Source organism: Bombina bombina, chromosome 2 (assembly GCF_027579735.1).
Source record: "Bombina bombina isolate aBomBom1 chromosome 2, aBomBom1.pri, whole genome shotgun sequence".
In the NCBI taxonomy this organism is placed as follows: Eukaryota; Metazoa; Chordata; class Amphibia; order Anura; family Bombinatoridae; genus Bombina; species Bombina bombina.
This window is the reverse complement of record NC_069500.1, coordinates 396,648,358-396,662,645: the sequence shown is the minus strand read 5'-3', so window position 1 is coordinate 396,662,645 and position 14,288 is coordinate 396,648,358. Positions and strand designations below refer to the sequence as shown.

The 14,288-nt window shown below is 41.0% G+C and overlaps 1 protein-coding gene across 3 annotated transcripts in view; it reads right to left on the bottom strand.

The window, feature by feature from the left end:
- SFSWAP (splicing factor SWAP) overlaps nt 1–14,288 on the bottom strand; it is a 589,383-nt gene that overhangs the window by 262,726 nt on the left and 312,369 nt on the right. For all 3 annotated transcript variants that reach the window (XM_053701863.1, XM_053701864.1, XM_053701865.1), the window contains 2 exons: nt 2,340–2,576; nt 481–668 (listed from right to left, as the gene is read on the bottom strand). In XM_053701863.1, coding sequence (XP_053557838.1) covers nt 481–668; nt 2,340–2,576 — 425 coding nt within the window. The remainder of the gene's footprint in view (nt 1–480; nt 669–2,339; nt 2,577–14,288) is intronic.

The window sequence follows — 14,288 nt, the reverse complement described above, 5'->3', positions numbered from 1 at the left end:
CAGGACCACATTTCACCTGGAAGGCCTGTGACATTTCTCACTGTGAAAACACATTTCACTGTCTGGCTGATAAATCCTTAATACCCATCGGACCAACAGGGTACTGCAAGGTGGAAACAGACCTCAGATTGGTTAGAGCACCCATCTCAGTGACTAGTAGATTTGCACTTCAACTTTCCCCTCACTCCTCATCAAGTGAAATCTTTTGCCTCTTCCTAGTGGTAAGGAGGGGAATTCCCACATATGATGACTCGTGGACTCTCACTATCCGATGAAAGAATAGTTAACTAATGCTTGGCAAAAAAGCATGTTCTCCGTCTGACCTGCTGTGTATTCTACCTGCCATAATCAACATTGACACTTCAGTTTTTCCTGCTTAATGGTTACACATAAATATACAATCAACTGGAGGTCCAGTCACATAATAGGCAACTGTATACTTAAACACTGTAAGTACTTAATATATTATGCAATGCTGACCTCAGGGCTGATGGCAGTTTCCTCGATCCTTCCCGACTCTGTATCCAGTGGATTCTTTAACGTTTGTAGAAATAATGCAGCTTTCCGCTTGCGTTCTGCCTGCAGCTGCTTCTCTTTTGATTCCTTTGAGGCCTGTGCCAGTTTTTCTCTGGCTGCTGCCGCCAATCTGTCTTCCAGCCTTTGCTTTGCTTTAAACAAAAAGAAATGACATCATAGGACTGTTAAAGACACCTAGACCACACTTGTCATTTATAACTGTTAGTGCATATAAACATCATGTAAACATGTTTATCTCAGGGCAGTGCTGCACATCTACTTAATATCACAAAACAAAAGAATATCCTAAAGACTGAAGGGATAACAGAACTTAGTACCATACTACCAGTTAGTACTAGTGCCATATAAAAAATAAATAAACCACAATTAGTTAATTCATGCTTTTAAGACAAATAATGATAAATAAAATATTTTATATAATCTGATTTCAGTACGGTTCCGTTTATAAAGCAAGTACTCTATAGATGAACTATCATCTCTATTCTGTTCCCATCAAACATATTAGACAATTAAATTTACAGACTAGAGAACAGATACTTTGAATTATGGTAAAATGTATAAGCAAAGCATCAATTTCCGCTTAATATATTTAAAGGTAATTGCATATGCATCTTAATATATCACACGAAAGGTAAGTTTTACACTCAAATCATCCAAAATAGCAGACACGTCCAGTAATGCTATATGATAATGCATATTTGACGGACTGCCAATGCAATGTTAAAAATGTAATTTGAATTCTCTGTGCAAGTAAAGGAATTAAAAAAAAAAACACAGAAAACAAAAAACGAAAACTGATCTATGAGATGCATGAAAATAACTTCCCTATTTTTAGCAGTACAAAATAATAACTGGCAGTAGAAACTGACAAATGTAGGCTCAGATGACTATAAGATATTGGATCCCTAATGGTATTCAATTAGAAGTGATATAACTCTAGGTTTTCAAGGTGTGATTGGGATTCAGCATGTTAATAAAAAAGTAAGCAGCTGACCAAAAAAAACTATAGTATAAGCAGAATGAACCATCAGAAGTCATTCTCTGACTAATTTGGGTAATTATGAAAAGGGATATAAAGGTCAAAATTGAATGACTTTGAATGTTAAATAGAAGCATTTTCACAATATACTTCCATTAATAGTTATTACTGTTTCAGTGGCATATGCACATATGCCGAGTGTGACTAGAGGATCTCAATTCAATCACCATGCCGGAGAGCTGGCGGTGGTGTGCATTACGTCAGTGCATACTTAGGGCTCAATTTATCAAGCTGGTGTGGACAGGGGTGTATATATGCGCCCCTGTCCGCCCAGTTCACCTCTGACGGGCAGCAATCCGCTGACAGAATTTAAGATTGCACGCAAGCCCTAATCTTAGACTCTTCTCCGCTTCTTAGGTGGAGAATTTCTGCCTCCCCGGTCTCGTCCAACCGGGGAGATTGACAGCTCCTGCCTGCGTGTGATTGGCTGTGCCCGGGAAGAGGGCGGGATTGCATGCGAGTGCAAAATAGCGCTTGCATGCAATCTTAAATTGCGGCAGTGGAATGCAAAGTAAATTAAATATTTTGGTTCTGTGTCACCAAAGCACTGACTTTCTAAATGTATAATTAAAAACAATTATGGTTTAATTTTTTTTTTTTTTTAAATAAAGAACATCCATTAACAAAAAGACAAAGCAAAAAAGAAAAACTCAGTTACACCAATTCAGACAATACTAATAAAACAAAATAATATAGCAGAGGTCTCAGAAGCAGATCAAATAAGTTAAGAAAGATTGCCTTCCTTTTTACAATGTAACCTTACCTTGTTTGGCTTCAAGTTCCTCTGCAGTTAGTTGTGGTCTCTTTTCTTCAACCACAGTGGCTGACGTACCATGTGCTTGACTGCTGTTGGAGGAGCTGCTAGCCTTGTTCTGCTGTTTGTCCTTGCCCTCACCCTCTTCCTCCTCTTCACTATCATCTAATTTTACTCTATTTTTCTCCAACGGTAAAAGGTCTGTTTCTTTGACTTTAATGGCAAAGCTTATTGGAGCAAAAGAAGCTGAATAAAAGAGAATAAATATGAAACATTAAAGAAAAAAACAGATTTCCATCTAGATTGCCAGATCATTTGAGCTTCCAGAGAAACAGAAGTTTTAAAGTAATTACTAATGTTTACAATGGAACTTAGTCTAAAGATCTTTCAAATTTCTTAATCTGAAAGCAATTACCATTAAAAAAACATAATTTATGCTTACCTGATAAATTTATTTCTCTTGTAGTGTGTTCAGTCCACGGGTCATCCATTACTTATGGAATATATTCTCTCCCCAACAGGAAATTGCAAGAGGGTCACCCAATCAGAGCTGTTACATAGCTCCTCCCCTCACATGTCATATTCAGTCATTCGACCAAAACAAGACGAGAAAGGAGGAACCATAGGGTGCAGTGGTGACTGAAGTATTAAATAAAATTTAGATCTGCCTTAAAAAGACAGGGCGGGCCGTGGACTGAACACACTACAAGAGAAATAAATTTATCAGGTAAGCATAAATTATGTTTTCTCTTGTTAAGTGTGTTCAGTCCACGGGTCATCCATTACTTATGGGATACCAATACCAAAGCCAAGTACACGGATGATGGGAGGGACAAGGAAGGCACTTAAACGGAAGGAACCACTGCCTGTAGAATCTTTCTCCCAAAAACAGCCTCCGAAGAAGCAAAAGTGTCAAATTTGTAAAATTTTGAAAAAGTGTGAAGCGAAGACCAAGTCGCAGCCTTGCAAATCTGTTCAACAGAAGCCTCATTCTTAAAGGCCCAGGTGGAAGCCACAGCTCTAGTGGAATGAGCTGTAATTCTTTCAGGGGGCTGCTGTCCAGCAGTCTCATAGGCTAAACGTATTATGCTACGAAGCCAAAAGTAGAGAGAGGTTGCCGAAGCTTTTTGACCTCTCCTCTGTCCAGAGTAAACGACAAACAGGGAAGAAGTTTGACGAAAATCTTTAGTTGCCTGTAAATAGAATTTCAGGGCACGGACTACATCCAGATTATGCAAAAGTCGTTCCTTCCTTGAAGAAGGATTAGGACATATTTACGGAACAACAATCTCCTGATTGATATTTCTGTTAGAGACTACCTTAGGTAAAAACCCAGGTTTACTACGCAGAACTACCTTGTCTGAATGAAAAATCAGATAAGGAGAATCACAGTGTAAGACAGACAATTCCGAGACTCTTCGAGCCGAGGAAATAGCCATCAAAAATAGAACTTTCCAAGATAAAAGTTTAATATCAACGGAATGAAGGGGTTCAAACGGAACTCCTTGAAGAACTTTAAGAACCAAGTTTAAGCTCCACGGAGGAGCAACAGTTTTAAACACAGGCTTAATCCTAGCTAACGCTTGACAAAAAGCCTGGATGTCTGGAACTTCTGCCAGACGCTTATGCAAAAGAATAGACAAAGCAGAAATCTGTCCCTTTAAAGAACTAGCTGATAAGCCTTTTTCCAAACCCTCTTGGAGAAAAGACAATATCCTTGGAATCCTAACCTTACTCCACAAGTAACTCTTGGATTCGCACCAATACAGGTATTTACGCCATATCTTATGGTAGATTTTTCTGGTAACAGGCTTTTGTGCCTGTATCAAAGTATCAATAACTGACTCGGAGAAACCACGCTTTGATAGGATCAAGCGTTCAATCTCCACGCAGTCAGTCTCAGAGAAATTAGATTTGGATGATTGAAAGGACCTTGTATTAGTAGGTCTTTCCTCAAAGGTAGAGTCCATGGAGGACAAGACGACATGACCACTAGGCCTGAATACCAGGTCCTGCGTGGCCACGCAGGCGCTATCAGGATCACCGATGCTCTCTCCTGTTTGATCTTGGCAATCAGTCGAGGGAGCAGAGGAAACTGTGGAAACACATAAGCCATGCTGAAGAACCAAGGAGCTGCTAGAGCATCTATCAGCTTCGCTCCCGGGTCCCTGGACCTGGAACCGTAAAGAGGAAGTTTGGCATTCTGGCGAGACGCCATGAGATCCAGATCTGGTTTGCCCCAACTATGGACAAGTTGAGCAAATACCTCCGGATGGAGTTCCCACTCCCCCGGATGAAAAGTCTGACGACTTAGAAAGTCCGCCTCCCAGTTCTCCACTCCTGGGATGTGGATCGCTGACAAGTGGCAAGAGTGAGACTTTGCCCAGCGAATTATCTATGAGACTTCCAACATCGCTAGGGAACTCTTGGTTCCCCCTTGATGGTTGATATAAGCCACAGTCGTGATGTTGTCCGACTGAAATCTGATGAACCTCAGTGTTGCTAGCTGAGGCCAAGCTAGAAGAGCGTTGAATATTGCCCTTAGCTCCAGAATATTTATTGGGAGGAGTTTCTCCTCCTGAGTCCAGGATCCCTGAGCCTTCAGGGAATTCCAGACTGCGCCCCAGCCTAGGAGGCTGGCATCTGTTGTTACAATCGTCCAATCTGGCCTGCGAAAGGTCATGACCCTGGACAGATGGACCCGAGATAACCACCAGAGAAGAGAATCTCTGGTCTCTTGATCCAGATTTAGTAGAGGGGACAAATCTGAGTAATCCCCATTCCACTGACTTAGCATGCATAACTGCAGCGGTCTGAGATGCAGGCGCGCAAATGGCACTATGTCCATTGCCGCTACCATTAAGCCGATAACTTCCATGCACTGAGCCACTGATGGGCGTGGAATGGAATGAAGGACTCTGCAAGCATTTAAGAGTTTTGATAACCTGGCCTCCGTCAGGTAAATTTTCATTTTTACAGAATCTATCAGAGTCCCTAGGAAGGAGACTCTTGTGAGAGGTGATAGAGAACTCTTTTCCACGTTCACCTTCCACCCATGCGATCTTAGAAATGCCAGCTCCTTTGTAAAGATTCTCGGGGCCGTAGCCAACCCGAAGGGAAGAGCTACAAACTGGTAATGCCTGTCTAGGAAGGCAAATCTTAGGAACCGATGATGATCTTTGTGAATCGGTATGTGAAGGTAGGCATCCTTTAAATCCACCGTGGTCATGTACTGACCCTCTTGGATCATGGGTAGGATAGTCCGAATAGTTTCCATTTTGAATGATGGAACTCTTAGGAATTTGTTTAAAAACTTTAGGTCCAAAATTGGCCTGAAGGTACCCTCTTTCTTGGGAACCACGAATAGATTTGAATAAAATCCCTGTCCTTGTTCCGTTCGCGGAACTGGGTGGATCACTCCCATTACTAGGAGGTCTTGTACGCAACATAGGAATACCTCTTTCTTTATTTGGTTTTCTGATAACCTTGAAAGATGAAATCTCCCTAGAGGAGGAGAAGCCTTGAAGTCCAGAAGATATCCCTGAGATATGATCTCCAACGCCCAGGGATCCTGGACATCTCTTGCCCACGCCTGGGCAAAGAGAGAAAGTCTGCCCCCCACTAGATCCGTTTCCGGATAGGGGGCCATCCCTTCATGCTGTCTTAGGGGCAGCAGCAGGTTTTCTGGCCTGCTTGCCCTTGTTCCAGGACTGGTTAGTTTTCCAGGCCTGTCTGTAACGAGCAACGGTTCCTTCCTGTTTTGGGGCGGAGGAAGTTGATGTTGCTCCTGCCTTGAAGTTTCGAAAGGCACGAAAATTAGACTGTTTGGCCTTTGATTTGGCCTTATCCTGAGGAAGGGTATGACCCTTACCTCCCGTAATGTCAGCGATAATTTCTTTCAAGCCGGGCCCGAATAAGGTTTGCCCCTTGAAAGGAATATTAAGTAATTTAGATTTAGAAGTCACATCAGCTGACCAGGATTTAAGCCATAACGCTCTGCGCGCTTGAATGGCAAAACCGGAATTCTTAACCGTTAGTTTAGTTAGATGTACAATGGCATCAGAAACAAATGCATTAGCTAGCTTAAGTGCTTTAAGCTTGTCCATAATTTCATCCAATGGAGCTGAGTGAATGGCCTCTTCTAGAGACTCAAACCAAAATGCCGCAGCAGCAGTGACAGGTGCAATGCATGCAAGGGGCTGTAAGATAAAACCTTGTTGAACAAACATTTTCTTAAGGTAACCTTCCAATTTTTTATCCATTGGATCTGAAAAAGCACAACTATCCTCCACCGGGATAGTAGTACGCTTGGCTAAAGTAGAAACTGCTCCCTCCACCTTAGGGACCGTCTGCCATAAGTCCTGTGTAGTGGCGTCTATTGGAAACATTTTTCTAAATATAGGAGGTGGGGAAAAGGGCACACCAGGTCTATCCCACTCCTTGCTAATAATTTCTGTAAGCCTTTTAGGTATAGGAAAAACGTCGGTACACACCGGTACTGCATAGTATCTATCCAGCCTACATAATTTCTCTGGAATCGCAACTGTGTTACAGTCATTCAGAGCCGCTAAAACCTCCCCTAGCAATACACGGAGGTTCTCAAGCTTAAATTTAAAATTAGAGATCTCTGAATCCGGCTTCCCTGGATCAGATCCGTCACCTACAGAATGAAGCTCTCCGTCCTCATGTTCTGCAAACTGTGACGCAGTATCGGACATGGTTCTTGTAGCACCAGCGCGCTCTATTCTTACCCCAGAGCAATCGCGCTTGCCTCTTAATTCTGGCAATTTAGATAATACTTCTGTCAGGGTATTATTCATAATATTAGCCATGTCCTGTAAGGTGATTTGTATGGCCGTCCCTGATGCACTTGGCGCCACAATATCACGCGCCTCCTGAGCGGGAGGCGAAGGTACTGACACGTGAGGAGAGTTAGTCGGCATAACTTCCCCCTCGTTGTCTGGTGATAATTCCTTTATAGATAAAGACTGACCTTTATTATTTAAAGTGAAATCAATACATTTAGTACACGTTTCTGTGGGGCTCCACAGTGGACTTTAAACATAGTGAACAAACAGATTCATCTGTGTCAGACATGTTTAAACAGACTAGCAATAAGACTAGCAGACTTGGAAAACACTGTAAATAATTTTTCAAGTAATAAAGAAAAACGCTACTGTGCCTTTAAGAAGCACAGAAAACTGTCACAGTTGAAATAACAATGAACCAAATCAGTTATAGCAAACAAATTTTCACAGTAAATTGTATTAAGTTAGCAGAGCATTGCACCCACTTGCAAATGGATGATTAACCCCTTAAAACCCAAACGGTTTTTATAAGCAAAAAAACGTTTATTAATACAGTCAAAAAACCACTGTCACAGGTCTGCTGTGACTGATTACCTTCCTCAAAATGACTTATGAAGTCCCTTAAGCTGTCTGGAGACGACCCGGGTCAAGCAGAAGTAAGCAGGAAGACAGAGCCTGAATTTTTTACTGCGTCAAAAGAGCGCTAAAATAGGCCCCTCCTACTCAATATTACAATATTGGGAGTGTCAGTTAACTGTTTCTAAGCAGAAATATTGTCAGCCATGTGGAAAAATTTTATGCCCCAACAAGTTTAATCACCAATGTACCTCACAAAACGAATAAACATGCCAGTAAAATCGTTTTAAACATCCCTTTTTTAATGAGCTTGTATCTCTATTGATAAGCCTGATACCAGTCTTCCTACTGCATTTAAGGCTTATAACATCACTTCAGTATTAATAGCATTTTCTCAGTCAAATTCCATTCCTTAGAAAATTACTTTACTGTATATATTTAAATCAGCCTGTTAATAGTCGCTCTCACTGTATTAAAGGCTTTTACTTACATTGCATCGGTATCAGCAGTATTTTCTTAGTCAATTCCATAGAAAAATTATTTACTGCACATACCTTGTTTGCAGGGTTCCCCGCACGCCATTCCCTTCTGAAAGTTACCTCACTCCTCAGAATATGCGAGAACAGCCAGTGGATCTTAGTTACTGCCGCTAAGATCGTAGAAAACGCAGGCAGATTCTTCTTCCAAATACTGCCTGAGAATAAACAACACACTCCGGTGTCATTTTAAAATAAACTTTTGATTGAAGTATAAAAACACCACAGAACCTCTCACAACGTCCTATCTTTTCAGTTGCAAGAGAATGACTGAATATGACATGTGAGGGGAGGAGCTATGTAACAGCTCTGATTGGGTGATCCTCTTGCAATTTCCTGTTGGGGAGAGAATATATTCCATAAGTAATGGATGACCCGTGGATTGAACACACTTAACAAGAGAAATTACCATTAAAAATAAAATAAATCCCGTACAGTGGTTTCACAAAAGCTAATGAGATGGTAATGTAGATTTCATAGTAAAGTATTATGAACACTTCAAGCTTCACATATAACAAAATGCAAGAATAAATAAACCGGAGATTACTAATTGAACCTATGACTAAGACTACTGATTAAGAATAGTCCAAAATGCCAACCAGGAAATTGGCACAATGTGAAAATGCATTTAAATTTTTATAGTGCAGCTTTTTTTCCCCTGTAAATAAAGAGATAAAAAGTGAAGTAAATAGTATTTATTTTTTTGTCTATGGAATAGACAAGGCTGTCCTTCATATCCATTACTTTTAAATTTGGCGTTAGAATCTTTAGCTGTTAAATTAAAGGACCAGTAAATACAGTAGATTTGCATAATCGGCAAATGCATGATAGAAAGACAATACAATTGCACTTAGTCTGAACTTCAAATGAGTAGTAGATTTTTTTCTGACAAATATCAAAATTATGTCTAATAATACACATAATAATATACATATATACATATATTCTGTGAATATACATATATACATATATTCTGTGAATTCTTCAAAAAGTGTATACAGGGAGTGCAGAATTATTAGGCAAGTTGTATTTTTGAGGATTAATTTTATTATTGAACAACAACCATGTTCTCAATGAACCCAAAAAACTCATTAATATCAAAGCTGAATAGTTTTGGAAGTAGTTTTTAGTTTGTTTTTAGTTATAGCTATTTTAGGGGGATATCTGTGTGTGCAGGTGACTATTACTGTGCATAATTATTAGGCAACTTAACAAAAAACAAATATATACCCATTTCAATTATTTATTTTTACCAGTGAAACCAATATAACATCTCAACATTCACAAATATACATTTCTGACATTCAAAAACAAAACAAAAACAAATCAGTGACCAATATAGCCACCTTTCTTTGCAAGGACACTCAAAAGCCTGCCATCCATGGATTCTGTCAGTGTTTTGATCTGTTCACCATCAACATTGCGTGCAGCAGCAACCACAGCCTCCCAGACACTGTTCAGAGAGGTGTACTGTTTTCCCTCCTTGTAAATCTCACATTTGATGATGGACCACAGGTTCTCAATGGGGTTCAGATCAGGTGAACAAGGAGGCCATGTCATTAGATTTTCTTCTTTTATACCCTTTCTTGCCAGCCACGCTGTGGAGTACTTGGACGCGTGTGATGGAGCATTGTCCTGCATGAAAATCATGTTTTTCTTGAAGGATGCAGACTTCTTCCTGTACCACTGCTTGAAGAAGGTGTCTTCCAGAAACTGGCAGTAGGACTGGGAGTTGAGCTTGACTCCATCCTCAACCCGAAAAGGCCCCACAAGCTCATCTTTGATGATACCAGCCCAAACCAGTACTCCACCTCCACCTTGCTGGTGTCTGAGTCGGACTGGAGCTCTCTGCCCTTTACCAATCCAGCCACGGGCCCATCCATCTGGCCCATCAAGACTCACTCTCATTTCATCAGTCCATAAAACCTTAGAAAAATCAGTCTTGAGATATTTCTTGGCCCAGTCTTGACGTTTCAGCTTGTGTGTCTTGTTCAGTGGTGGTCGTCTTTCAGCCTTTCTTACCTTGGCCATGTCTCTGAGTATTGCACACCTTGTGCTTTTGGGCACTCCAGTGATGTTGCAGCTCTGAAATATGGCCAAACTGGTGGCAAGTGGCATCTTGGCAGCTGCACGCTTAACTTTTCTCAGTTCATGGGCAGTTATTTTGCGCCTTGGTTTTTCCACACGCTTCTTGCGACCCTGTTGACTATTTTGAATGAAACGCTTGATTGTTCGATGATTACGCTTCAGAAGCTTTGCAATTTTAAGAGTGCTGCATCCCTCTGCAAGATATCTCACTATTTTTGACTTTTCTGAGCCTGTCAAGTCCTTCTTTTGACCCATTTTGCCAAAGGAAAGGAAGTTGCCTAATAATTATGCACACCTGATATAGGGTGTTGATGTCATTAGACCACACCCCTTCCATTACAGAGATGCACATCACCTAATATGCTTAATTGGTAGTAGGCTTTCGAGCCTATACAGCTTGGAGTAAGACAACATGCATAAAGAGGATGATGTGGTCAAAATACTCATTTGCCTAATAATTCTGCACTCCCTGTATATAAAAAGACTACGCACATTGTGTTAATGGAAGTAAATTGGAAAGTTGTTTAAAATTGTATGCTGTATCTGAATCATGAAAGTTTAATTTTGACTTGAGTGTCACTTTAAGGCAATCTTTTCCTGGGGTTAATGTGGTTGAAGTTCATCAACATATGGCTTTGTATGCTAAAGACATGATACTGTTTGTTCAAGATCCAGAGATATGTCATCATTATTTTAATTATTACTATTAACTAATTTCGTGACATGTTTAAGGATAAAATTAATTCTAACATTGCTTAGTAGCATTCTCTAAATTTGTCTCCAAAATGTAAGAAAGTAGAGTACATTTTAAGAAATGGCTCGTCTCACCATGAACAATACCTGTCACATTTAATTAATAAAAACGAATGCTACAGTGTATTTTCTGCCCATTATTGATGCTTACAGTGTTGTTGACTAAAACAGATTTATGCATTTAGTTATAAGAAAAATAATATATGAAAGCATAAAATGGCTAGAATTTGTTTACAGAATCTTTGTTAATCATTGTTGGGGTTGCCTAACAAAGATGTTTAGCTGGGCTGTTTTATTTATATTGCTTAGGGCTGAGGTTTTAGAAAAACTAAATGTATGCTTACCTGATAAATTACTTTCTTTTACGATATGACGAGTCCACAGATTTCATCCTTACTTGTGGGATATTAACCTCCTGCTAACAGGAAGTGGCAAAGAGAACCACAGCAGAGCTGTATATATAGCCCCTCCCCTTCCACCCTCAGTCATTCGGCCGAAGTTATAGGAAGAGAAAAAGGAAAGGCTAAAAGGTGCAGAGGTGACTGAAGTTTACAAAAAATATAAAGAAAAACTGTCTTAAAAAGAACAGGGTGGGCCGTGGACTCGTCATATCGTAAAAGAAAGTAATTTATCAGGTAAGCATAAATTTAGTTTTCTTTTACAAAGATATGACGAGTCCACGGACTTCATCCTTACTTGTGGGAAACCAATACCAAAGCAATAGGACACGGATGAAAGGGAGGGACAAGACAGGAACCTAAACGGAAGGCACCATTGCTTGAAGAACCTCTCCCCCAAAGATAGCCTCAGAAGAAGCAAAAGTATCAAATTTGAAAAATTTGGAAAAAGTGTGAAGGGACGACCAAGTCGCAGCCTTACAAATCTGTTCCACAGATGCATCGTTTATAAAAACCCATGTGGAAGCCACAGCCCTAGAAGAATGAGCCGTAATTCTTTCAGGAGCCTGCTGTCCAGCAGTCTCATATGCCAGGCGGATGATACTTCTCAGCCAAAAATAAAGAGGTAGCCATAGCTTTCTGACCCCTACGCTTTCCAAAATAAATGAAGATGATTGACGGAAATCCTTAGTTGCCTGTAAGTAAAACTTCAAGGCACGGACCACGTCCAAGTTATGTAACAGACGCTCCTTCTTAGAAGGAAGGAACAACAATTTCCTGATTAATATTCTTATTCGAAACAACCTTAGGAAGGAACCCAGGTTTGGTACGTAAAACCACCGTATCAGAATGAAATATGAGATAAGGCGAATCACATTGTAATGCTGAAAGCTCAGAAACTCTTCGAGCAACCAAAAACAGAACTTTCCAAGATAATAGTTTAATATCTATGGAATGCATAGGTTCAAACGGAACCCCTTGCAGAACTCGAAGAACTAAATTCAAACTCCAGGGAGGAGTAATAGGTCTAAATACAGGCTTAATTCTAGATAGAGCCTGACAAAAAGACTGAAAATCTGATACATTTGCCAAACGTTTGTAAAACAGAATTGACAAAGCTGAAATTTGTCCCTTTAAGGAACTTGCTGATAACCCTTTCTCCAGTCCTTCTTGGAGAAAAAACAAAATCCTAGGAATCCTAACTTTACTCCATGAGTAACCCTTGGATTCACACCAATAAAGATATTTACGCCATATCTTATGATAGATCTTTCTAGTGACAGGCTTTCTAGCCTGTATCAAAGTATTGATAACTGAATCAGAGAATGGATGTTGGAAAGGACCTTGAATGAGAAGGTCCTGTCTCAACGGAAGTTTCCACGGTGGCAGAGAGGACATGTCCACTAGATCCGCATACCAAGTCCTGCGTGGCCACGCAGGCGCTATCAGGATCACTGAAGCTCTCTCCTGTTTGATTCGAGCAATCACGCGTGGGAGGAGAGGAAATGGCGGAAACACATAAGCTAGGCTGAACAACCAAGGTACTGCCAAGGCATCTATCAGTTCGGCCTGAGGATCCCTTGACCGGGATCCGTATCTTGGAAGCTTGGCATTCTGACGAGATGCCATCAAATCCAATTCCGGTCTGCCCCATCTGAGAATCAATGAGGCAAATACCTCCAGGTGAAGTTCCCACTCCCCCGGATGAAAAGTCTGTCGACTTAGAAAATCTGCTTCCCAGTTCTCTACCCCTGGGACGTAGATCGCTGACAGATGACAAGAGTGGGCCTCTGCCCAATTGATTATCTTGGATACTTCTATCATCGCTAAGGAACTCCTTGTTCCCCTCTGATGATTGACATATGCCACAGTCGTTATGTTGTCCGACTGGAATCTGATGAATTTGGCCGAAGCCAACTGAGGCCACGCCTGAAGCGCATTGAATATTGCTCTCAGTTCCAAAATATTAATTGGAAGTAGAGACTCCACCTGAGTCCAAACACCCTGAGCATTCAGGGAGTTCCAAACTGCACCCTAGCCCAGAAGGCTGGCATATGTTGTCACTATCACCCACGAGGGTCTGCGGAAACAAGTCCCCTGGGACAGATGATCTGGCGACAACCACCAAAGAAGAGAGTTTCTGGTCTCTTGATCCAGAATTATCTTTGGAAATAAATCCGCATAATCCCAATTCCACTGACCGAGCATGCACAGTTGCAGTGGTCTGAGATGAAAGCGAGCAAACGGAACGATGTCCATTGCCGCTACCATTAATCCGATTACCTCCATACACTGAGCCACTGATGGCCGAGGAATAGACAGAAGTGCTCGGCAAGTATTCAAAATCTTTGATTTTCTGACCTCCGTCAGAAATACTTTCATGGCTACCAAGTCTATCAGAGTTCCCAAGAAAGGAACCCTTGTCTGTGGAACAAGTGAACTCTTCTCTATGTTCACATTCCAGCCGTAAGTTCTCAGAAAAGACAACACTGTGTCCAGATAAGGCGCCACCGCTAGCCCTTGCGGTCTGAGAACCGCCAAAAGAGACCCTAGAACCTTTGTGAAGATTCTGGGTGCTGTGGCCTACCCGAAAGGAAGAGCCACAAACTGATAATGTTTGTCCAAGAAGGCAAACCTTAGAAACCGATGATGATCTTTGTGGATTGGAATATGAAGGTAAGCATCCTTCAAATCCACGGTAGTCATATATTGACCCTCCTGGATTATTGGCAAAATCGTTCAAATTGTCTCCATCTTGAATGATGGAACTCTTAGAAATTTGTTTAGACATTTGAGGTC